At 48.5% G+C, this 25,216-nt stretch overlaps 1 protein-coding gene across 3 annotated transcripts; it reads right to left on the reverse strand.

Annotated features, from left to right (window-relative positions):
• Positions 1–3,106: 3,106 nt before the first annotated feature.
• On the reverse strand, positions 3,107–24,552 carry LOC125368431 (sulfotransferase 2A1-like). 3 transcript variants are annotated; one of them, XM_048369394.1, is made up of 6 exons: positions 24,382–24,552; positions 23,199–23,410; positions 21,572–21,698; positions 19,748–19,842; positions 19,210–19,333; positions 3,107–3,141 (listed from the first exon to the last, which is right to left on the reverse strand). In XM_048369394.1, the coding sequence occupies exons 1-6, from the start codon at positions 24,515–24,517 to the stop codon at positions 3,137–3,139; spliced, it is 699 nt and encodes a 232-aa protein (XP_048225351.1). In that variant the 5' UTR covers positions 24,518–24,552; the 3' UTR covers positions 3,107–3,136. The 3 variants fall into 3 exon arrangements, with proteins under 3 accessions (XP_048225351.1, XP_048225350.1, XP_048225349.1); XM_048369392.1 differs by lacking the exon at positions 3,107–3,141 and adding an exon at positions 17,883–18,142 and having other exon boundaries at positions 19,156–19,333; XM_048369393.1 differs by lacking the exons at positions 3,107–3,141; positions 19,210–19,333 and adding an exon at positions 17,796–18,142.
• Between the last annotated feature and the right edge of the window lie 664 nt (positions 24,553–25,216).

Consider the following 25,216-nt stretch of genomic DNA (forward strand, 5'->3'; position numbering starts at 1 on the left):
CTTTGACAATAAAGACGAAAAAAAGCTAAGTGCTCTACCACTTGAGTCACAGCTCCACGTCTGGGCTTTTTTTTTTTTTTTTTTTCAGATCTGGACATCATGTTATCCTAGCTACTCAGGAGGCTAAGATCTGAGGCTCTCAGTTCAGTCATCCTGGGAAGGAAAGTCTGTGAGACTTTTATTTTCAGTTAACCACCAAAAAGCTGGAAGTCAAGTGGTAGAATGGAAGTCAAGTGGTAAAATGCTAATCTCAAGCACAAAAATCTCAGAAACAATGCTTCAAGTTCAAGCCCTAGGACTGGCACAAGCGCTTCAAACCAACCATAATCCTCAGATCTCAGCCTCCTGAGTAGCTGGAATGATAGGCAATCTAGGTTGTTCTACCACTGAGGAACAGGTGTTTCCTGGAGGAGAGACAATAGAGGCACTCTTACCTTAATTCTTTTTTTTTTATTGTCAAGTTGATGTACAGAAGGGTTACAGTTTTATACTTAAGTGTACATTTCTTGTCAAACTTGTTACTTCCTCATTTTTCTGTTACCTTCCTCCCGAATTCCCTCCTCCCAGTGGTATAGTTCGTTTACAGCATGGAATTCTTGTCCAGTGCCTTTTGATTTCATTCTGATACACTATTTCTTTTTTTTTTGCCAGTCCTGGGGCTTGGACTCAGGGCCTGAGCACTGTCCCTGGCTTCTTTTTGCTCAAGGCTACCACTCTGCCACTTGAGCCACAGTGCCACTTCTGGCCGTTTTCTGTATATATGGTGCTGGGGAATTGAACCCAGGGCCTCATGTATAGGAGACAGCACTCTGCCACTAGGCCATATCCCCAGCCCCTGATACACGATTTCTTCATGGGAAATTCTTTTGGAAAAAAGGCTGTAATTCTTAGCTTCTATTTTTTTTTGTGTGTATGTATGTGACTTTGCACTTTCATAGGATAAATTTTCAGGAGAGTTTAATTTGTTTTGGTTGGTTGTGAGGCTTGAACTCAAGTGCTGTCCCTGAGCTCTTTTTTGCTCAAGGCTAGTGCTCTAGCACTTGAACCACTTCTGGCTTTTTCTGAATAGTTTATTGGAGATAAGAGTCTCAAGGACTGGCTGTCCTGCTGGGGCTAGCTTTGAGATATGATCCGCAAGTCTCAGCCCCTTGAGTTAATAGGATTACAGGTGTGAGCCTCCAGTCCTGGACTAGTCTCTTGTTTTCTTTTTCTTTTTGTCAGTCCTGAGGGCCTGGGCACTGTCCCTGAGCTTCTTTTGCTCAAGGCTAGCACTCTACCACCTGAGCCACAATATGTCATTTCTGGATTTTTCTGTGTATGTGGTGCTGAGGAATTGAACTCAGGGCTTCATGCATGCTAGGCGAGCACTCTACCACTAAGCCACATTCTATTTTCTTCGGTTGGCATTTTCAGTCCAGGCTCACTCCAGTCTCCCTTTTGTGTCATCTGCTGCCACCTGGTGGCTGGTGTGCTCTTGGCATCTCCCCACAGCTGGGCCTCTGGCCCTGTCTGGCTCCCTTTTAGCCAAAGCTCCAATCCTCTTAGCTGAGCTGTCTGGGGCAGAGTTGGATTCCTGTGGGGGAGGCTGCCATGGGGAGGCAGGCCTGGAAGGGAGGGACTCACAAAACACCAACAACAGCAAGGGATCTGGTCTCTGGGAGGGGAGCAGAGGTACTGGGTTATCTGGGAGGAAGAGAAAAGGAAGGTCTACTCCCTGGGGTGTGAACGAATAAATGAAGACGTGGGGCTGGGAATATGGCCTAGTGGTAAAGTGCTGTCCCGTATACATGAAGCCCTGGGTTTGATTCCTCAGCACCACATACATTGAAAAAGCTGGAAGTGGTGCTATGGCTCAAGTGGCAGAGTGCTAGCCTTGAGCAAAAAGAAGCCAGGGACAGTGCTCAGGCCCTGAGTTCAAGCCCCAGGACTGGCAAAAAAAAAAAACAAAAACAACGAATAAATGAAGACTGTTGTATGTACATCCTTAGCGTGTGTGTGTGTGTGTGTGTGTGTGTGTGTGTGTGTGGCATGGAGACTAATTGTGAGAGAAGAGCCAGTGAGATAATCAGGAGGAAGAGAGGTGAAGAGGGCGAGGATATGATTACAGTAGATCATACACATGTATGACAATGGCATGATGAAGCCCGTGAAAGATTCTAAGAGCCAGGTACCAAGACTCTGGCCTGTAATTCTGGCTACTCAGGAGACTGAGATCTGAGGACCATGGTTCTAAGCCAGCCTGGGCAGGAATGTCTGAGAGACTCTTATCTCCAATTAATCAGCAAAAAAGCCAGAAGTGGCACTGTGGGGCTCAAAGTGATAGAGCACCAGCCTTAAGCAAAAATGCTCAGAGATGGGCCCAGGCCCGGAGTTCAAGCCTCAGGACTGGCACAAAAAGAAAAGAAAGGAAAAGAAAAGATAGACCTGCACAGCTCCGTGAGGCTGCCCTGAATTCAAGCCCTAGGGTTACTCACGCAGCCACCAGGGGGCAGCAGAAAACCGGTGTCCCGCCCCCACCCCCCTTCAGGTGGGAGTGGGGGAGGGGATGGGCCTGGAGTCCCCAGCTCCCCAGGACCCCTGGCTTCCTGAGGGTTGGGAGGAGAACCAGGAAAAGCCACAGAGCCAACATCCTGTGGGGTCCCTTAGTGCCCTGGAAGGTCACACCAAACAGAAAACACAAGTTCAGCAATGATCTGGAATCCTGGGTTATTGCATTTAAAGGGGACTAAATCCTGGGTTTATGAATGTCTGACAAAAGTAGTGGCTCAGGAGATTTAGCGAGGGCTGCCTTGGGGCAGAAAATGAACCCTGCCAGGAACTGTTGGGAAAGGGGCGGTGGTGATGGAGGGTTGTGGGAATATATACAGGGAAGAACATGTTCAAAGTCCCTGGTGAGGGCTGGGAATGTGGCTTAGTGGTAGAGTGCTTGCCTGGCATGCATGAAGCCCTGGGTTCTATTCTTCAGTACCATGTAAACAGAAAAGGCCAGAAGTGGTGCAATGGCTCAAGAAGTACAGTGCTAGCTTTGAGCAAAAGAAGCTCAGGGACCTTGCTCAGGCCCTGAGTTCAAGCTCCAGGACTGGCAAAAAAAAAAGTCTCATGGACTTTTTCCTGCGTGAACCACAATTCTCCGATCTCAGCCTCCTGAGTAGCTAGGATGACAGGTGTAAGCCACTGGTGCCCAGCTTCTTTCCATTTATTTTTGTTCATCCCAAACCATTTTAAGTTGGGTGCCTGTAGCTCACACCTGGAATCCCAGCTACCCAGGAGACTGAGACCCATAGGCAGAAAAGTCTATGAGACCGCATCTCCAAAATAACCATTAAAAAACAAAGATGGAACTGGCCACCAGTGGTTCACACCTGTAGTTCTAGCTACTCAGAAGACTGAGATCTGAGGTTCACAGTTTGAAGCCAGCCGGGGCAGGAAAGTCTGTGAGACTCTTATCTCCAGTTCATCACAGAAAAAGTCAGAAGTAGCACTGTGACTCAAATTGGCCTTGAGCAAAAGGAGCTTAGGCACCCAGGCCCAGACTTCAAGACCTAGAACCAGCAAACAAAAACATAAACAAAAAACAAGGATGGGGGGCTGGGAATATGGCTTAGTGGCAAGAGTGCTTGCCTCCAACACATGAAGCTCTCAGTTCGATTCCCCAGCACCACATATATGGAAAACGGCCAGAAGGGGCGCTGTGGCTCAGGTGGCAGAGTGCTAGCCTTGAGCGGGAAGAAGCCAGGGACAGTGCTCAGGCCCTGAGTCCAAGGCCCAGGACTGGCCAAAAAAACAAACAACAACAACAACAACAAAAAAAAAAAACAAGGATGGAGGGCTGGGAATATGGCCTAGTGGTCGAGTGCATGCCTTGTATACATGAAACCCTAGGTTTGATTCCTCAGTACCACATATATAGAAAATGGCCAGAAGTGGCACTGTGGCTCAAGTGGCAAAGTGCTAGCTTTGAGCAAGAAGCTAGGGACAGTACTCAGGCCCTGAGGTTAAGCCCCAGGACTGGCAAAAAACAAAAAACAAAACAAAACAAAAAACAAGGATGGAAGCATGGTTCTGTTGGGGGGGGAGGGAGTAGAGCTGACTCCATCTTGACTAGGGAAACACTGTAACAGTTGTTAAAATGAAGTTTAATATTAGGTCAACCTCATGCAAAATTATGCTTCTGTAAATGGCTTGCTTAACTTTGTTGTTTGCTCTACCCCATGTCAACCCCCTACATCTGTGCTATGCTTTTATCTTTATAAACCCCAGCTTGAGGACTGTTATGGGTTGCAGTTTCAGCTCCTGAGTCTGTACTGCATCCCTGGCTGGTCAGTTCGCTTTTTACTTCCCCAATAAATCCATCTTTTGCTTGAGACTGCCTCTGTGTGGTGGACTCTTGGAGGGATGTGGAATTTCCTCCCTGGAGCCCCATAACATTTCCAGTGGTAGAGTGGCAGCATAGCAAGCAAATCCAGTAAGTATGAGGCCCTGAGTTCAAACCCTTGGACCAACAGAAAAAAACAAAACAAGTACAACCATTCTAAACCTTAAGTTTTATTAAAATTTAAATGATACCCCATTTCTATGTGCTAGTGACTGGTCTGGGTTCTCTGGGCCTGGGTTCTGTCCCTGAGCTCTTGAGCCACAGTGTCACTTCTGGTTTTCTGGTGGTTAATTGGAGATAAGAATCTCAGGAACTTTCCTGTCTGGGCTAGCTTTGAACTGTGATTCCCAGACCTCAGCCTCTTTTGTAGCTAGGATTACAGGCATGAGCCACTGGCGCCCAGCTTCTTTTTAAATTTATTTTATTATTATTATAGAGGTGATGTACTGAGGGTTACAATGATGTGAGCCAGGTCATGAGTACATTTCCTTTCGAAGTGTCCTCAGTGCCCTCGCTCTCTCCTAGCCCCTCCCTCCAATCTCTACCCATGAGGTACACAGTTCACTTTTAGCCATGTCCAGTGAGCTCCACTGCTGCACATTTTCACCCTTTCCCCCTCAAGTGCTGTGCCCTCCCCCACTCCCTCCCGAAGATATACATGTGAATACACCATACATAAGGCAAAGAAGACAGAACCATCAACTGAAAACTTTAAAGAAAGGGGGGTGAGGTCTCTTGTTTCCCTATCTTGGAGTTCATTTCAGTATGTGTATTAATTTTGATAAATATGAAGAGGCATTTAGGCATTGCACCTTTGTGTTTCTTTCCTAAGAGTATTCTCTTTTGGTCTCACTGTGTGTCAGTATCTAAAATCCTGTATATTTTGTCATTTCCCAGGGAATTTGAGATCTAACTTCCACACCTCAGGGAGAACATGCACCATTTGGCTCTCTGAGCTTGGGTTACCTCACTTAACATGATTTGTTCTACTTCCATCCATTTCCTTGCAAAGGACATTATTTTATTCTTTCTAATGGCTTTGTAGAATCCCATTGTGTATAAGCACATATTTTTTGGATCCACTCACCTATTGTGAGGCACCTGGGCTGTTTCCATACTTTGTGAACAGTGCTAGCCACTATAGCTAGTTAACAAGCTGGCCGCAGGCTGATATCAAACAACCTTTGACCTTTACGTGCAAGAACAATTTGCTCTTTTTTAAAAAATCAACCAGTTAATTTTTCCACAAACAATGAGAAGGCTAATGATTGCCCCTCCATGACCATAAATCTGGCTGTGCTAGGAAAACCTTCATGCCTAGCACCCCCATCACGTCGAGCAGCTGTGTGTGGTTTGAAGGAAGGCCTTTCTCTGCTGTGAGCACCACACTGGAGATCATGAAAGATGTTCCCAGGTTTGTCCTAAGGGATGAAGATGTGGTCGTTGTGACATACTCCAGATCAGGTCAGGGGGCACGCTCTGTAGTGTGTGCACGAGGAAGGCTGAGATCGGGAGGATCTGCCCTTCCCTCATGCACACCAGTGGAATACTCTCTCTCTCTTTGGGCCTGGGCGCTGTCCCTGAGCTCTTCAGCTCAAGACTAGCACCCTACCACCACTTAAGCCACAGAGCCGCTTCTGGTTTTCTGATGGTTAATTGGAGATAAGAGACTCACAGACTTTCCTGACAGGGATGGGTCTGAACTGCGATCCTCAGATCTCAGCTTCCCACAGGCGTGAGCCCCCCATGCCTGACTGGGATGTTCTCTCTTGATGCTTACAGGCAGCATGGAGGGCCACTGATGCCACCCAAGAGTAAAGGAATTTAGCCAGGTCAATCCTTAGGGATCCATGTGTCCACATGGAAGACCCCGTGTTAGCTATTTGGACATTGGTATGCTTGTCAGGAGTGGGCAGGGGAGGAGGGGCTGGAAGAAGGTGGTCAAGGAAGGTAGAATAGAAAGAACACAAGAAAGAAAACAGACTGGAGGTGGGGGCAGGGCTCAGGTGGTAGAGAAGCTGCTTAACCAGCAAGCCCAAGGCTCTGAGTCCAAAGCACCAGTAATGCCCACTCCAAAATGGCTCGGGATGTTGGAGCATTAGGTGGGGAGTAACTGGGAAGGAACTCAGTAAGGCAAAGTCTGCTTCTGTGCAGAAGTCTATGCCCTTTGCCCAGGTCCTGGCTAGCAAGCACTTGGAGCAGGCCTGGGGTGCCCTTTTCATCCCTAATCCAGAGGCCACGTCCCTCTGCTCAGATTGGCGAGTCCAGGTTCTCACTCTGCTTGTGACTGAACCACTTCAAGACAAGATTAACATTTATTATTATTATTGCTGGTCCTAGGCCTTGAACTTTGGGTCTGGGCACTGTCCCTAAGCTCCATTTGCTCAAGACTAGTGATCTAGCACTTGAGCCACAGCGCCACTTCCAGCTTTTTCTGTAATTAACTGGAAGTAGGAGTCTCACAAACTATCCTTCGCCAGGCTGGCTTTGAACCTGTGATCCTCAGAACTCAGCCTCCTGAGTAGCTAGGATGACAGGTGTGGGCCACCAGTGCTCAGCTTGCATTGATTTTCAAACTTTCTCCTTTTTTTTTTTTTCTTTTCACACTGAAGGTGATTTATCTGCTCAGAAATCCCAGAGACGTGTTTGTGTCTGGGTACTATTTCTTCACCAAGACAAGCACTGCTAGGAACCCCAAGTCACTGGAAGAATATGTTTCCTGGTTCACCCACGGCGAGGGAGAAGACGGGGGAAGTGCTCCACGCCCTTCCCACCTATAATCTGAGATTACAGGTGTGGACACTGGCCCCGGGCTTGGAATCCTAGTTATTACATGATTGTTTGGTGGCACCAATCCAGTATGTATTTATGATTGTGCCCATAACCAGGGCCCTGGTGCTTCTCAATTGGGTGTAACACCCATCTTGCCCTTGTTGCCTGCATGAACTTTGCCCTTCTGAGCTCCCAAGTCAGTACCTGCCATGTAGTGTATAGTTCACTCTCTCTTTGCTACTACCTCTGTAGTTCCTGTGCCGTGGGCTGAAGACGCCATGCGTGACTGCCCGCAGTGGGGTCAGCCCAGCCCCATATCCTGTCTTTACTGGTTAGACTTAGGTCAATGCTAGCAGGAAAATGTGGTTGAAGACGGAGGAGGAAATGTATTCCCTTCCCTGTAGCATCTAAAAGAATCTGGATGGTTTTTCTTTTTTGTCAGTCCTGTCCGGGCTTGAACTAAGGTTCAGGGCTCTGTCCCTAAGCTCTTTTTACTCAAGGCTGGCACTCTACCACTTGGAGCCACAGTGCCACTTCTGGTTTTCTGGTGGTTCATTGGAGATAAGGACTTTCCTTTCCAGGCTGGCACTGAACAGTGATCCTCAGATTTCTGCCTTCTAAGTAGCTAGGATGACAGGTGCAAGCCACCGGCGCCTGGCCTGGATCGCTTTTCTGTACTCACCTGGAAACTCGGAGAGTCCAGGCATTAAGGGTGGAGATGAAGTCACTTGCAGGGTCCTTTAAACCTCGTGAATGGGAAGGCATGGTGCTGAGGCCCATGGTTCCAAGTCAGCCTAGGTAGGAAAGTGGGTGAGATGCTTAGCTCCAGTTAACTACCAAAAAGCCACAAGTGGATCTGTGGGTTAAAGTGGTATAGCACTAGCTTTAAGTGAAAAGGTTAAGGGACAATAATGTTCAGGCCCCAAGTTCAAGCCCCAGCACTGGGGCATACACACGGGTGTACACACATGAAAAATCCAGAAGGTACAGATATGTAATGTGTGTATGTGTGCACGTGGGTCCCTGCATGTGTCTGCTCTCTTTCTTTGTCATCCAACCTTGATTTGTGGCAGGATTGGGATCAGAGTGGGGGAGGCTGAGGGTGGGGGCCTGGTGACCACAGAGGTCTCCTTCCCATCTCCTCCGAGGCTGTGATCTGTGGATCATGGTGTGTCCATGTTCAAGGCTGGCTGTCCATGAGAGAGCGCACGGGTGGACGTGCTGGTGCTCAGTTATGATGCACTGAAGAAGGTAAGGATGGGCTCTCCGTGCACCACATCCTACCACCACCTCCCTCACACTTCTCTGATAGCCTCCATTCTTTTATTTCTTTTGTGTGTGTCAGTCTTGAGGCTTGAACTCAGGGCCTGGGTGCTATACTTGAGCCACAGCTCCACTTCTGGCTCTTTGCTGGGTTATTGGAGATAAGAATCTCACAATCACAAGCCTTACTGCCAGAACTGGCTTCAAGCCACAATCTTCAGATCTCAGTCTCCTAAATGGCTAGGATTACAGGCCTGTGTGACTGGCCTCTCTTTTTTCTTTTTCTTATTTTCCTCCTTCATGTCTGTTGTGTGTGGTCTTTCCCTTCCATATTCCCTCTCCTGCATTTTGTTCTTGCAGGACACGAGGAGCACTCTGGAGAGGATCTGCCAGTTCCTGGGGAAGAATCTGGAGCCTGAAGAGCTGGACTTGGTCCTGGAGAACATCTCCTTCCAGGCCATGAAGGAAAACACGATGTCCAAATACAGCCTGCTGGGGGAGGATTACATTCCTGCTGGCGTCTTATTGACCAGGAGAGGTGTGGAATCGCTGTGGTTTAAAAAGATCTGTCAGAGACCAGGAAGGGAATCCTTGACAGATCTTTGCTTCATGGATACAGCTTTATAGTTGTTGTTTCTTTTTTTTTTTTAATGTGCATGTTAGTCCTAGGACTTGAACTCAAGGCCTGGGTATTTGTCCCTTAGCTCCTTTTATTGAAAGCTAGCACTCTGCCACTTGAACCACAGCACTACTTCTGGCTTTTTGTTTATGTGGCATTGAGGAATTGAACTCAGGGCTTCATGCCTGCTAGGCAAGCACTCTACCACTAGGCCATATTCCCAGCCTCAGGAAGGGAATTCTTGATAGATGACTGCTTCACGAATGTGGTTTTATGGTTTTTTTGTTTAGTTGGTGGTAGGGCTTGAACTCAGGGTCTGGGTGTTTTCCCTGAGCTCTTTTCCTCAGGGGTAATGCTCTATCACTTTGAGCCAGACCACCACTTCTGGTTTCTGGGTTAATTGGGAGACAGGAGTTTCATGGAATTCCCTGTCTAAGCTAGCTTTGAACAGCAGTCCTCACATCTCAGCCTCCTGAGTAGTTATGTTATGCCAAGTTGCAAAACGACCACCAAGAAGGCCACCGAGACTCAGACATTCCGAAATGCAAAAGCAAGGCAAGGCTTTATTTAAGCGAGCTGCAACTCGGGCCTCATCCTACCCACCGACACAGCGGAGTGCCAGACTTTGAAGTCAGGCCCCACTTTACCACGTGAACCCCACTTTACCACGTGAACCCCACTTTACCACGCGAACCTGAGATAAGCAGGCCCTGTGAGCAAACCCAGGACAAGCCCATTAGGGCCCAGTCGGTCTAGAACTCTAACCGCTGGGAATGCTTAACTCTGACCACCCCTAGAATGCCTTGAGCCCTGAGCCAATCAGATTTGTACCTGTGTCCTAATCTTGCTTGCTTGAACACCTAATTGTTGTAACTTTGTTTTTTGCCTTTATAAGCCCTGTGCATTCGCAGCTCGGGGCTTCCTCCTAACCTCCACTGTGTCGGTGGGTAGGACGAGGCCCGAGTTGCAGCTCGCTTGAATAAAGCCTTGCCTTGCTTTTGCATTTCGGAATATCTGAGTCTTGGTGGCCTTCTTGGTGGTCGTCTCGCAACTTGGCACAACATTTGGGGTTTCGTCCGGGATAGCCCCAGAGACCCCTGAGACCCCAGACTCTGAAGGTAAGTAAACAGCCTCATTTGTCTTGTAATGTGTCTGTTTGTCTGTTTTGCTTTTGCTTATTTCTTGAAGGGGTTGTCGAAGCAGACGCGCTTACTCGGCAATCCTGGGGAGACTGGGGATGCCCCAAACTCCCCACCTTTAAGGGGGACCTCTGGAGCCCTGCTTTCAACTTGAGTTCACTCTTTCTGCACCCTTGCAGGAGGTTGTGTGGGCCAACTTGGGAAATCTCCAGTTTTTCTTGTTCTTGTTCTTGCCTATGTTTTTTTCCTTTTGTATTGTTTTGGTTTCTTTTTTTTTTTTTGTAGCCTTTTGGACTAAACATCTGATCAGAGCTAAGTGTCAGAAATTTGGATTTAAAAGGATATATATTAAACTGATGGGGATAGAAGTAAACTCTCATTAACTCTATGTATGTAGGAAGAAATGGCAAAATGGGCCAATGTTTCTCACTAATATATTGGAAAGCTGAATGGATAAGTATTTCTTTTTTTTTGGCCAGTCCTGGGGCTTGGACTCAGGGCCTGAGCACTGTCCCTGGCTTCTTTTTGCTCAAGGCTAGCACTCTGCCACTTGAGCCACAGCGCCACTTCTGGCCATTTTCTGTATATGTGGTGCTGGGGAATTGAACCCAGGGCCTCATGTATACGAGGCAAGCACTCTTGCCACTAGGCCATATCCCCAGCCCTGGATAAGTATTTCTAATTGTAATTCTTGCATTAAGGAAAAATTGTCATTTGAGTTCAAAGGTCTTCATGCCATGCAGTAACTGGGACTGAAGAAAAAAAAAAAAAAAGAGGCTCTTTTGAAACAAGCAGCCCGTAGGCAAAGGGCGGCACCTGGTTTCAGAATGCCTGTGAGTTTCAGTTTTTCCGATGCAGATAAAAGCTAAAGTGTTGTGTTAGTGTTAAAAAGGCTTTGGAAATCAAGAATACATTTCTAGATAAGAAATTTGGAAGTAAAATTGTCCTAAATAATTATTGCAAAGCGAGAAAAGGAGAATTATGGCTACCAAAATGTTTAATTGCCATTCCAGCTTCTTTATAGGTTTTTTGTAACAGTTTCCAGCAGGCCCACAGAGAAGCACAGGTAATTCCTACAAGTTTGTCAAGATCTAATACTGGCCCTTAATAAGTTCCAGGTAAGAACATGCTTAAAAACTACTTTTGTGTGGACCACCTTGTTGCTTTAATTGGAGTAAAGTGGCCTCTTGTAAGACTCACTGATCTGAAATCTGTGGTTCGAAGCCAGCCCGGGCAGAGAAAGGCCCCTGTGAGAGACTTGTCTCTAATCAGCCAGCAGAGTGCTGGGAACGGAGTTGTGTGGAGCTCAAAAGTGGTAGGGTGCTAGTCTTGAGCTGGAGAGCTGAGGGACAGCACTCAGGCCCTGAGTCCAAGTCCAGTGAAAAGTCACTCCTCCTAGGACAAAAGTGATGGAGCATCCAGAGGCAGTAAGCCACTGCTTGGATGGCAGAGATGGTGTCAGATCCTAGAGTCACTCCTGTTTGGCCTTTCAAAAGTTAATCAAAGCCAGGAAGTCCTAGAAGAATAGTTCATAAGCATGCCTTTCTAATGCCCATGTCTGTCTACTGGGCAGGAACTTGCCAGTCATCTGTGATAGTGGATAGTAAGGGTAAGTTTGTCAAATGAGAGGATAGTTTAAAATCCCAACCCCCTGCATCTACTCAAAGCCCTGACTGGCAGTGAAAATTTTAAGCTGATACATCCGTTCAGGAAAGAGACCTGAGATTGTGTTCTTACTGAGATCTGTTAAGTCATCAGAGATCAGTTCCCCAGCCAGTCAGGAAAAAGCTTTTACAAACTAGAATGTTAAAAGGCAACACTGTTGTAGCCCCAAAAGAAGTCTGTATAGTTGAATGTTAAATGTTGAATGTAATTTCCAGTTTGGAGTAAAGCTCCTAATGGACATCTGATCCTGCAGCCCCTTGGTAAAGTAGACTAAGGTTATAGGTTCCTGGCTAGGTAAGGTCAGTGCCCCTGAGTCAGCCTGAAGAAGTTATAGAAGATGGATGATCTTCGCCCATCAGCCTCCCCTTTTAGGACCAAGGGACCAGAGTTGTTTTTGGGAAGATGAGGCAAGATAAACTAGAGGCATGCAAAACAGAGGTACAGAGACTGTACCTGTGAGAAATGGTGATAGGCCCTTTGGTTAATACTTTGGGCCCTATTGCCCCATGCCTTATCTCTATATCATTTCCTAGACATGCAAGCCATTGAAATGGACAGAATGGAGCCATGATTGGCTCCCAAGGTACCAAAAAGAAAAAGGGGGAAAGTGCCAGACTTTGAAGTCAGGCCCCACTTTACCACGTGAACCCCACTTTACCACGTGAACCTGAGATAAGCAGGCCCTGTGAGCAAACCCAGGACAAGCCCATTAGGGCCCAGTCGGTCTAGAACTCTAACCGCTGGGAATGCCTAACTCTGACTGCCCCCAGAGTGCCTTGAGCCCTGAGCCAATCAGATTTGTACCTGTGTCCTAATCTTGCTTGTTTGAACACCTGATTGTTGTAACTTTGTTTTTTGCCTTTATAAGCCCTGTGTAATCACAGCTCGGGGCTTCCTCCTAACCTGCGCTGTGTCAGTGAGTAGGACGTGGCCCGAGTTGCAGCTTGCTTAAATAAAGCCTTGCCTTGCTTTTGCGTTTCGGAACGTCTGAGTCTTGGTGGCTGCCTTTTTTTTTTTTTTTTGCCAGTCCTAGGCCTTGGACTCAGGGCCTGAGCACTGTCCCTGGCATCTTTTTGCTCAAGGCTAGCACTCTGCCACTTGAGCCACAGCGCCACTTCTGGCCATTTTCTGTATATGTGGTGCTGGGGAATTGAACCCAGGGCCTCATGTATATGAGGGAGGAGGCACTCTTGCCGCTAGGCCATATCCCCAGCCCATTGGTGGCCTTCTTGGTGGTCGTTTCGTGACTTGGCACAACAGTTAGGATTACAGGCCAGAGCCATCAGCCTCTTGTGATTTTTCTTTTAATGTCTGTGTTAGTCCTGGGGCTTGAACTAAAGGCCTAAGTGCTGTCTGTGAGTTTTGTTTTTTTATTTGAAATTTTTGTTCAAGGCTGGTGCTCTATCATTTGAGCCATAACTCTACTTCCAGCTTCTTTGTGGCTCATTGGAGATGTATTCAGACTTTTCTGCCCAGAGCTGGCTTCAAACATTGATCTTCCAACCTCAACCTTTTAAGTAGTTATTTCTTTGTCTCAGAATGGCTTTTTGAACCGTGTAATAATCAAATTGTTTGTTCTTTGCCTGTACAACTCTAAGTTCTCTCTCTCTCTGTCTTTTTCTCTCTCTCTCTGTTGTCAGTCCTGAGGCTTGAACTCAGGGCCTGGGCACTGTCCCTGAGCTTCTTGGTCAAGGCTAGTGTGAGGCACCACACCTCTTCTGGCCTTTTCTGTGTATGTGGTACTGAGGAATGAAACCTGTGGCTTCATGCATGCTGGGCAAGCACTCTACTACTAAGCCACATTTGCAACCCCAACTTTACATTCTGAATAATTGCCCTGCATCCATGAATAGCTGATGAAGGTTCTCTTCCATTTGGAAAACTGGTTGTTTTCCTTTCTTCTTCCTTGTTTTTTCCTTTTCCTTTTCCTCCTCCTCTTCCCCCTCCCCCTCTTCCTCCTCCTCCTCCTCCTCCTCCTCCTCCATGAATGCAGAAAGCACTCTACCACTAAGTCACATTCCCAGAAACTTTTTTTAGTTTTATGCAGTCATATTCATTCATTCAATTTCTTTTTCTTTCTTTTTGTTTTTTGCCAGTCCTGGGCCTTGAACTCAGGGCCTGAGCACTGTCCCTGGCTTCTTTTTGTTCAAGGCTAGCACTCTACCACGTGAGCCACAGCGCCACTTCCGGCTTTTTCTGTTTATGTGGTGCTGAGGAATCGAACCCAGGGCTTCATGTATAGGAGGCAGGCACTCTACCACTAGGCCAGATTCCCAGCCCCTTCATTTTCTTTTCTGGTGCCAAACTTGGGTCCTGAACTCTGGGCCCGGGTGCCTTCCCTGAGATTCTTTTTCTCAGGGTCCAGCCACACATCAGCCACGCATCAGCCACGAGAGACGCCCCTGCCTCCGGATGCACAGCATTCACCGCCATACCACCCATCGGCTCAGATCCAATGCCATCAACCTGAATCCCCTCCCCTCCCCCGGGGGGACTCCTTCCACGGGGACCCACGCTGGAGGGACCCAGAGGGCTGCGACAGGACCAAGCCCTCCATGTGCCAAAAACGGACCGACGCCATACTCGGAAAGGCCAGAGCCCCTTGCCCCGCCCCTTCCGCTTCCTGTGGCAGACTGCCGGCACACAACCCTGCCCTCGAGCCAGAAAACTACAAGGACCAGCAGCCCCCGGGGCGCCATCCCGACCCAGCCAGTCCAGAAGGCGGTCCTCCTCCGTGGTGACCCACGCAAAGACGACGATCTGGTGGTGTTGGGGTGCTGTGTAAGAAAGCGCTTGGTTTACACCGAAGCCAACCCGATGTTTCTGCACTGCGAGGCTGATCACAGGACTGGGTCACTCTGCTGAGGACGAGCCGTGGACCGCGGAGGGAGGAAAGCAGTCGCTGACCTTCTAGAAGGTTCAACAACGTCATCTTCCTCCGTTCATTCCTAACTCAGCCGAGCCTGGGGATGATGACGTTTTCACAACCTCTACTGTAAGACTGTTCACCTAATTCCTCTTGAGACACAGAGAAAAACTGGCAGGCGCCACTGGCTCACTGTCATCGTAGCTACTCAGGAGGCTGAGATCTGAGGATCGTGGTTCAAAGCCAGCCTGAGCAGGAAGCTCCATGAAACTCTTATCTCCAATGAACCACCGGCAAGCCGGAAGTGGTGCTGTGGCTCAAATGGTAGAGTGTTAGCCTTGAGTGGAAAAGAACTCAGGGACAGCACCCAGGCCCTGAGTTCAAGCTCCATCATCATCAACCACAACAACAGAAAGAAGTGGGAACAAGCTACTGGGACAATCTCCTGTCCACATCCTGTGAGCGTTACAGGATTTACACCCTAGACCGTACCCCACAAGACATTGTCACCCTACCTGCAGGTGAACTTAAGAGGAGGAGGAGGGGGGAGAGGAGGAGGAAGAGGAGGGGGAGGACAAGGAGAGGAGTGGAGGAGGAGTGGGAGGAAGAGGATGAGAGGGAGATGGAGGAGGAAATTGTGGTGTACGTCCATCCTTGGGAGAAGGTCCTATTGTTGTGACACAAGGAAACCAGCCACCCCTGAGGAGCAAGGACCTGGTCACTTCACAGGATAGGGACTCCTGTGTGCACGTTGCCTGGGGTGAAGTCCAAAAGTACAACGTCAACAGTGGGTATCTGGACGCCTCCGCCTTTGGGAGGAACTTGCATTATTCTGGTGCGCTGCATGGGGCAACCACAGGTGCTCCTACGGTACCACTGACCCTGAGGATACTTCACAGACAACAGGAGGAGGTTTGCCTTGTCTTTCTTGGTCTCCTGTTTGCGCTGTCACCTGCCTCTTTGGGCCTGTCACCACTGCCCAGTCATATGCAAGTGCTAAGGCCACCTGACTCAGTTTCCCCACCTCCAGTCACATTCCCATTCCCTTCGCCCACCTCCAGTCCTCAGCCTCCAGAGAATTGTAATCTCTCACACACCCTCATCTTCTCCCTGGATCCCTTCCACTCCCAGGGGCAAGCTGAGTCACTGAGGCCTCTGGGTCACCTGGTTTCCTTTGAGGTGCCATTATCCTTCATTCCAGCGGGGGGAAGTGCTGGTGGACGCCCAATCCCCAGTGCCTGTGCATGCAGCCCTCCACAGTTCACAGTGGATTGTTGTGTTTTTGGTATTTTTTTTTTGTGTGTTGGTTTGTTTGTTGGCAGTCCTAGAGATTGGGACTCCGGGCCTGAGCCCTGTCTCTGGATTGCTTTTGTTTAAGACTAGCATTCTACCCTCTGAGCCACACCGCCACCTCAGGCTTTTTCTGTATATGTGGTGCTAAGGAATTGAACCCGGGGCTTCATGCATGCTAGGCAAGCACTCTACTACCAAGCCACATTCCCAGGCCTCACAAGGTGCTTTGACAGGAAGAATAAAGGGCTCTTGTAATCAAGAAAACTTTCTCTCGCAGGTGTTGATTCCCTATCCCCCTCCCCAAACCTCTACCGCTTCCAGTTCAAAGGAGTCCAAAGTGGAAACCCCAGGATTGAGGTTGGGGTTTCTTCATGGATGGTTTCCAGAAGGAGGGAAGACGTAGTCTTTCTCTGGGTTTATTTAGCCTATGGGTAGCAAGCACGCAGCTCCTGTGGCAAGGAGAAGTAGGAAAGACAAAACCCTCCCAGCTGCAGCTGCAGTCTAACCTGCAGCCAGTTACCTTGTGTACCAGGGCAGCTGGTCAGCAACCTTGCAGTACGAAATAATTGCACTTTAACTTTTCTACAGCTAAGTTAACTGTAATCTGCAGTTTTCATCTTCAGTACAGTGTCATTTCTCTCCCTCCAGCCCACCTGCTCTCCACCCCATGCCCCAAATCTGTTGAACTTATTCACTGGAGCTCGTCCCAGCCCATGAATAGCAAAATCTTATGGAAGAAAGAAGCCAGGTGCTGGTGGCTCACATCTCTAATCCTAGCTAGTCAGGAGGCAGAGATAAGAAGAACTGGGATTGAAGGCCAGCCTGGGCAAAAAAGTTCATGAGACCACATCTCAGCCAATACCTGGGTTCGGGGGTGTGCACCTGCCCTCCCGGCTCTGAAGGATAGAGGAGGCTGGGATCAGGAGGAATCCAAGTTCCCAGATGGACTAGACAAACAGCATCGAGAGAACTTCTCCCCATCTCAACAAACACAGGCTGGTGGTACATGCATGTTATCCCAGCTAAAGTGACAAGTATAAATAGGAAGCTCCAGGTCCAGGCCAGTCCTGGAAAAAAGTGAGACCCCAACCTCAAAAACAGCCAGGGCAAAACAAAACAAAAGAAAAGGTAGGATGAGGGGGACTGGCAGTGTGGCTCAAGCAGTAGAGCACCTGGATAGCAGGGACAAAGTCCCAAGCTCACACTGTAGTGCATCTCATCCTACCAGAAAGAACAGAAAGAACCAGAAAGAACAGTGAGGAAGGGTTCCCTGTACAGAGCATGGTGCAATGAGAACCTCCTGCAGACTGCAGGAGATAGGCCCACTGTTGCTGGCCACTCTTCCTGGCCACCATCACTTCATGGAAATTGCTACAGGGGCTTGGCTTGGCCTAGGCCCTACCGCCATCCACACTTCCCAGTCTCCCCTGTCTTTATTGCACCAGGACCTTAGGGTTCACCCAAAGGACTTTGCCAGTTTGCCAGTCCCATTGGCCATGCTTCCCTTTGGAGGAGTGTTATACTTCTTTGAGACAGATCATCAGTGCAAACACCCAGGTCCATGTGGTGATGCCTGAGGTGGTGGCTGTTTGCCTTCATTGGAATGAGGGGTTGGAGCTGTCTGGTGTGGAAAGAGCAGAGTGCTTCCCGTAGGAGTCAATGGGAGGAAAGAGAATCGTTCCAGAGAACATCCAGCAGACCCTCAGGCAGCCTCCTGCCATGGGACATCTCTGTCCCCTCCTGGGGGACCTCCTCGGGGAATTCCTCAAGGGTCTCCTTCACGAAGGGAAACATTAAGGCAAGTTTATCTTTCCTGAGTTCTGAAGCCCCCATTTATTTGAGGAAGAACACCCATGAGCCCCACTGACTTGGTCACCTGGTCACTCGCCCTGGTGATTGGATCAAAGATGCCACAGAAAAACCCAGACCTGCAGAACTGAGGGACAGATGCATCTATGAGCCCCCTCCCCAGGCCTGTCACCTCTGCAAGATGGGGCACAAGTCTTCATCTCCCCAGACACAGAGGTAAATCTGGACTTAGTCCCATGGAAACAGCTCTGGAGGAAGTCCTGCCATCTTCTCCCGGAAGGTTTCCTCAAAGGCTTGGGTCTGGGCTGGGGTGAAGTGGTTCTTCCAGTCCCCGGTAATGCCTGGAGGCCGTGGAGAAATGCTGACATCAGACAGGGCCAGGGCAGGATGGCGCCAACCCCTTTTGTCCCCTCTGCCCTCTGCCCACCCAGAGAGTGAAGCCACTGATCTCCTCAGGAGATGAACTCCACAGCAACCGGCTCCATGCCCAGTGCTCTCCTCGGAAATTCTGCCCTCTACCACCATGGGTGACTTTACTCCCTCAGGTGTGCATACCGTTTCTATATTATACAGGGTTAAGCGTGTGTGTTTGTTATAGAGTTATTATATAATAGAGTTAGATGTGCATGTGTGCACACATGTGGATTTGCATTGTGTCCATGTGTATTTCTTAGAGTTCTTATATAATAGAGATTAATGTGTCTTCCCATGTTGTGCACGTGTGTGTGTGTGTGTGTGTGCGTGCATGTGCATCCGGTAGAGTTCTTGTATAATAGAGCTGAATGTATGTGCCTCTGTGAACGTGTGTGTGTGTGTGAAAGTGTGTGCCCATACCAGATCTTGAACTCAGGGGCTGATTGTGGACAGGGAGTTATTCTTCCTCAAGCCTAGTGTTCTTCCTTGAGCCATAGCCCCATTTTCTGTTTGTTTTAGTGCTCAACTGAACAGGAGTCTCATGGATTTTCCTGTCTGGGCTGGCTTTGACAGAGGATTTTCAGATCTCAGCTTCCTGGGTGGCTAGTTTACAGGCCTGAGCCATGGACACCCAGCTGGAACTTGTATTTTGTTTTGTTTTCAGCTCTAATCACTATCACATTACTCATTTCCTTGTTTTTCAGTTGATATATTAGTTGTGGGCCTTGGACTCAGGGCCTGGACTCTGATTTTGAGTTTCTTTTGCTGAAAATTGGCACTATACCATCTGAGCCACAGCTCCATTGCCAACCTACTTTTTTTGACAAGCTGGGAGTGACCAGTCATGCTGCCCTTGGCTGATCCTTGGCCTGGAGCCTGCGGTTAGAGCACTGGACTTGCCTATCCAGGCCTCTGACACCTCCACATGGTATATCCATACCTTTCCTGGTGATTTTGACGTCCTTGGGAATTAGCTCCTCAGGCAAACTATTACAATTGGACATCTTGTTCTCCTTCATCGCCTGGAAGGAACTGTTTTCCAGGACCAAGTTGAGCTCTCCCGGTTCTAGGGCCTTTCCCAGAAACTGGCAGATCTTTTCTATTGACTTTCTCGGGTCCTAATGGGAGAAAAACAGGTTCCTGGGTTTGAGAGGAAGACAGCAGGTAGTGGGTCTCAGGAGGAGGGGCCAGAAGAGGAAGGGAAGACAGCAGAGGAAATGGCAGGGGAAAGGATGAGTGGAATGCGGGTTGGAGTTGTAGCCTAGTGGTTAGAGCCCCAGCCATAGAGCAAAGCATCAGGAACTGAGTTCAAGACTCCATCTCCAAACAAAAATAAAATATGAAGAAAAGGAGGATGAGTAGAATACAGGAAGGAAAGACAGACCACATGATGGAGACATTTGACAGAGAAGGTGTGATGAATGTTTGGTGTGTGTGTGTGTGTGTACTAGGGGAGAGGGAGTAGAAGGGGAGAAGGAGGAAGGGGTCAGGGGGTCAGTGGTGTGGTGGGGGCATGGAAAATCATTTATTACCTTTCTCATCTCCTCATAACAGAGCACCAGCACATTCTCCTTTTCCCTCAATGACAGCCAGCCTCGGACGTGATCAAACCACGACCCGTACGGCACTGCAGGGGACACCAGGGCAGCAAATAAAGTCTCCTCCTTTCCCCATCTGCCCTGTGTCCTTAGCACTGATCACTTTGGTCCCTTTTAACTTCACCAGGGTGAACTGAGTAATGAATCCTGTCTCTCTATAGCCTGAAAGGGAGAGCCCTCTGGAGGCAGGACATGGCTTTCCAAACTCTATTTTTTCTTGTGGAGCAAACTCTGCCCTATTTGAGGCAGGTCACTCAAAGGGAGCAGCAACTCCTCTGACCTGGGCGGTGAGTACTCAGGCTGTGTGCCCTCCATGCCAAGTTGGCCCATATTCATAATTTCCACAACTGAGCAAAAGTCCAAGTGCAAGGTCTAAGTGTTGACACTTGACACACGAAGCGCCTTCCTGTCCCCGCTCACGACAACAACAAGCAAGTCAGTCTGCAGGGGCACTGCTTTGGTTTCTTCTACTTGAAAACACTGAAAGGCATACTTTTGGAAAATACTGTTCACGAGGGGGCACTGGTGGCTGACATCTGTAATCCTAGTTACTCAACAGGCTGAGATCTGAGGATTGCGGTTGAAAGCCACCATAGGCAGGAAAGTTGGTGAGACTCATTTCCAATTAAGCAGCAGAAACCTGGAGGTGGCACTGTGGCTAAGGAAGTAGAGCGCTAACATTGAGCTGTAGAGGATTGGGGCGGCGACCAGGCCCAGAGTTCAAGCCCCATGACCCCCACCCTCCCCCCAAAAAACCCAGCTCCCTCTACCACAACAACCAAAACTAAACAAAACAAAAAACCCCAAGAAGCAGTGCTGTGGCTCAAAGTAGTAGAGAAAGAGGTAAGGGACAGTGCCTAGGGCCAGAATTCAAGCCCCATAACTGACCAAAAGAAAAAAATACTATTCAGTGTCTGATTTTGACAAATCATCTTTGTAGACCATAGTCAAACTAATGTGTGGAGTTTTTTGTGCTACTTTTGGGCTTGAAATCAGGACCTGGACACTGTGCCTGAGTTTTTACTCTCCAGGCAGGCACTCTCCCACAAATTCACTTCCTGCATTATGATGATTAAGTGGAGACCAGAGTCTCCTGGACCTTCCTACCTGAGTTGGCTTCCACCGGTGATCTCAGCTCTCAGCCTCCTGAGTAGCTGAGCTGACAGCCATGAGCAGCAGCACCATGCTGCTGAGTGGGAGGAGATATTGGATTAGGGGAGAAACTTCATCAAGCAGCTCTGCTGGTTGTGAAGCTAAAGCCAAGAGCCTGAGCCCCCAGGTGCTGAGGTAAATAAAGCACACTTGTGGGCCCCCATCCTCCATACCCAACTCAAGCCATGGAAACTTGACAGAACCACAGAGAAATGACAAAACTACTAGAACAATGAATGACCTACAATTGTGCTTGATTGCAAACATAGCGATCCCAACTTCCAGTGAGAAAAACAGACAGCACAAGAAAATGGAAAGAATAAAAATACATAGGAAAGGGAGAATCTGGTCATCTGAGAAGCCTGTGAGAAGCTGTCAGTCAACAGCTGCGTGGAGAACCCACAGAGGGGGCCGGGTCATCCCCCAGGTATGGAGCTCCAGGGGCTCAAAACCCCAGGGGAACTTCCATCATGGGCAAAGTGTGGTGTTGCCTTTAGCAAAGGTGAATTCTAGGGGGAGCAAAACTGGACCCACCGATGGTGAGATTTAAAGATAAAATCTGGAGCGAGGGGTCACAGAAGGCACTGAAAGATGCTACGCACTCACCGTGTCCTCGCAAGAACCATTCAAAATATTGTTCCAGTGACTCTGGCTTCTTAGCCAGATTTGTAGAACTCCAGAAATAATAACCAGATATAAGAACATCCTTAGGATTTCTGATGACATAGATCAACTGAAAGAGAGGAGAGAATTAAACATCATTCCCCTAATTTCTCACATTCCTGGTGGTCAGAGAAGTTCTAGAAAATTTCTCCCAGACATCAAGGTACCTGTGGGTCTTTTGGTTGTGCATTAGTTTGTCAAATCCTTTTCAGAGTTTCTAGGATCAAATTGCTTTGCCAGGAGTAAAACAACAGAATGTCAATGCAAGGCCTAGAAGCATCTGGGAAATTAATCAACCGAGCACAGGAGAGCAGATACTGGTTAGCATTTGCTGGCCACAGATTTATGACTCAGTGTAAAATTAACTGACGCTGCTGGGCGTTGGTGGCTCATGCCTGTAATCCCAGCTCCTCTGGAGGCTGAGATCTGAGGACCAAAGGTTGAAGTTAGCCCAGGCAAAATAGACCATGAAATGCCTATCTCCAATTAACTACCTGAAAAGCAGAAGTGGAGATCTGGCTCAAAGTGCAGGAGTGACAGCTTTGAGTACAGAAGCTCAGGGACAGCACCTAGGCCTGAGTTCAAACCCCAGGAATGGCAAAAAACAAAGCAAGAAAAGAAAACAAAAAAAGACCACTGAGTGTGGGAGATGAAATAGCACAGCAACAGAGTTCACAGCAAAGGATCCCATTTCTGTGATGTCCAGGTGCACTCTAGGTAGGATGGCACTGGGGAAGGGTTTCCCATGGGCCTGCTGTGGTGGTCCTGGAACCAGGATGGCTCTCTGGAGGAGAAAGGCCCCAGGGCTGATCTGCCCTGAGCACCAGGGGTTTAATCACTGCACCAGGTGCCAGGTCCCATGACACTGAAACAATGCAATCTCATTTTATTATTTTCACTTTATTTCTTTGTTTGCCAGTCTGGGAGCTTGAACTCAGGGCCCAGGTTGTCCTCTGTTTTTGTGCTCAGGCTGGTCCTCTACCACTGGAGACACAGATCACCTGTGGGTTGTTTGTTTTCAGTGGTTTATTGGAGATAAGAGTCTCTTGGCCTTTGCTGCCTGTGCTGCCCTCAAACCTTGATCCTCAGATCTCAGTCTCCTATTTAGTGGGGATGACAGGCACGAGCCATGGGTATTGGCTTAAGATACAATCAGGATTTTTTGGGAGTCCTGGGGCTTGAGCACAGGTCCTGAGCTGTCCTTGGCTTCTTTTAGCTGAAGGCTAACATTCTACTCCTTGAGCCACAGCACCACTTCTTGCTTTTTCAGTATATGTGGCCCTGAGGAATGGAACCCAGGCCTTCATGCAGGCTAGGCAAGCACTCTACCACTAGGCCACATTCCCAGCCCTAAGTACAGTTTTCTTCCTGGTTTAGTGCATCCAGTGCATCTGTCAGGGATTATGTGGCCATGAGCCCCATCCTTGACACTGGTTTGGTTGAGGACCCTCTCCTCATGAAGGAGAGCCTCAGGCCCCACTGTGACTACAGAAGGAGAATGCCAGCTCTCCTGCCTACATACATTTTCATAAGGCATTGATGGAATAGTTATTGAGCACTGTGTACTGACCTTGGCCTTGGAGGTGAAGAAAGACTTGGGGAAGAGTTGGATAGGGAGGTGGGAGGAGATGAGGGGGGGGCCCTCCTTCCTGTTCACTATTGTTGTGTTTCCACTCTCAGTCTCTATCCACGGGGAGCGATCATATGTGTTCACAGATCGCACCCACTTGGGATCCCCCTTGGTGTGAATCAGAGAGATAATCTCAATCAACCAATGGGTTCCTGGGGACAGAGAGAAAAGCAAAGGTCACTGATTTCTATCTGAGTATATAATACAATATTATATATGTGTCTAATCTCTCCACACACACACAAACACCCCATTATGGTAAAATATACATGCCTTCCACCTTACTGATAGAAACTCTGTGGAGCACACAATCTGGTGGGGGTAAGCAGTGTTGAGTTTATTTCAATCATAGTTCACCAATGCCAGTGTTTTGACATCTGATAAATCTTCACTGTCCACAACACCTGAATATTGGATTGTGAGCCGCTCCCTCTGCCTCCCACCAGCCTCTTATCTCCTCTAGAACTTGGCAGTTCTGGGCCTCGCATGTGGGTGCCGTTGCACACAATGTCTTGTTGTCACTGCAGGCTTGTCTCAGGTGCTTCAAATAGCAAAATGCCGGGAAAATAACAAGAGCATAGCTCTCTGAGTTGTCTGCATTTTCAACACTGAGTACTATTCCATCTTGATCTCTCAGTCTGTTTTGGATTTGGTAGCCATTTCTGTGTGGATATTTGGGTGTAGTCCACCTGGTGGCAGTTCCTGACATCATTTCAGTGTGTCTCCTGGGGTCTGCAGTTCAGCACATTGCACTTGCAGTGCGTCCTTGGTGTCTGCTCCCCCTCACAGGGCCCCTTCACACTTGATCCCCTGCACTCCCCAAACTTCCACTTCCCAACCATGGCCCAAATGATAATGCTATTTGAAATCATTCCTCTTCTCCAAGTAACCTTGCAACATCCTTCTCATTTTAGTATACCACGGAGCACCTCTAAAACACAAAAAAATGTAGCCCCCAGCCCTGGAGCTTGACCAGGGCCTGGGCGCCATCCCTGAGAGTTTGTGTTCAAGGCTGGGGCTCTGCCCCAGACGCCACAGGTCCACAGTGTGGAGCAGGTGGGAAGCAGTTGGGATGGGAACACAGGCCCTGCCATTGCTTCAGATCCCCGGCCCGAATGCTCACCTGATTTGGGGTAGGACACCAACATGATGTCCTCATCCTTCACCACGAACTTCTCATGGGCTGCTTTTAATATTTCAGGTTTGTAATCTACAACAGGAAAGGCAATTCCATCGTACCACACGTAGTCCTGTGCCATGGTCGAGCCCTCCTTGCCTGGCACTTGTTTCCCGGCCACTGGAGAGGTGGGAGCAGAGTCTGTGCTTTCTCCTAGGTGGTGAAGCCAATCATTAACTTTTTGATTTCAGGTAAAGCTAATTGGATAATAAAGTAAAAACAACAACTGTGATTGTCACTGGGGATTTTTATAGAGCAACTGTGCTATCATTCAAAGGGCCATCTGTGCTCACATGATTTTCATTTCCTGGCATGGAAACTCAACTACAAGTTTGAGTACAGTGTCTGCCCTGGGGTGAAGCCACCATCTCTCCTGGGAGATGGACTCCACAGTGACCATGCCCCATGTCCATTGCTCTTTCTGACGGTCTGCCCTCTGCCACCCTGGGCACCATTCCTGCCCCCGGTGTGTGGGGATCAGGACACGTGGGCTGGGCTCTCAGGATTCCAGTCCCCTCAGTGTTCCAGTGGGCACCACAGAGATCTTATATGACAGAAAGTTATGTGTGTGCACGCATGTGTGTATGCAATAGGTAAATGTGTATTGTACATGCGTGTGCCTGGGTAGGTGTGTGTGTACACGTGTTCATGGGTATGTGTGGAGATGTATGTGTGCATGGGGTCAGTATGGGGACTTGAACTCCGGACCTGGGTACCGGTTCTGAGTTATTTTCTGCGCTTAACCACTTCAACCCCAGCTCCACTTCATGTTTCATTTTTG

The sequence above is a fragment of the Perognathus longimembris genome, chromosome 20 (assembly GCF_023159225.1).
Source record: "Perognathus longimembris pacificus isolate PPM17 chromosome 20, ASM2315922v1, whole genome shotgun sequence".
In the NCBI taxonomy this organism is placed as follows: Eukaryota; Metazoa; Chordata; class Mammalia; order Rodentia; family Heteromyidae; genus Perognathus; species Perognathus longimembris.

What these genes read in the sequence shown, in the direction of transcription:
- LOC125368431 (XM_048369392.1), bottom strand. Translation starts at nt 24,517, where the DNA reads ATGGCACAGGACTACGTGTGGTACGATGGAATTGCCTTTCCTGTTGTA. An exon ending in GGTGTCCTACCCCAAATCAG is followed by an intron (nt 23,411 to 24,381) that starts GTGAGCATTCGG and finishes CTCTGTCCCCAG; the next exon opens with GAACCCATTGGTTGATTGAG. An exon ending in CGTCAAAATCACCAGGAAAG is followed by an intron (nt 18,143 to 19,155) that starts GTATGGATATAC and finishes CACGGCCTCCAG; the next exon opens with GCATTACCGGGGACTGGAAG.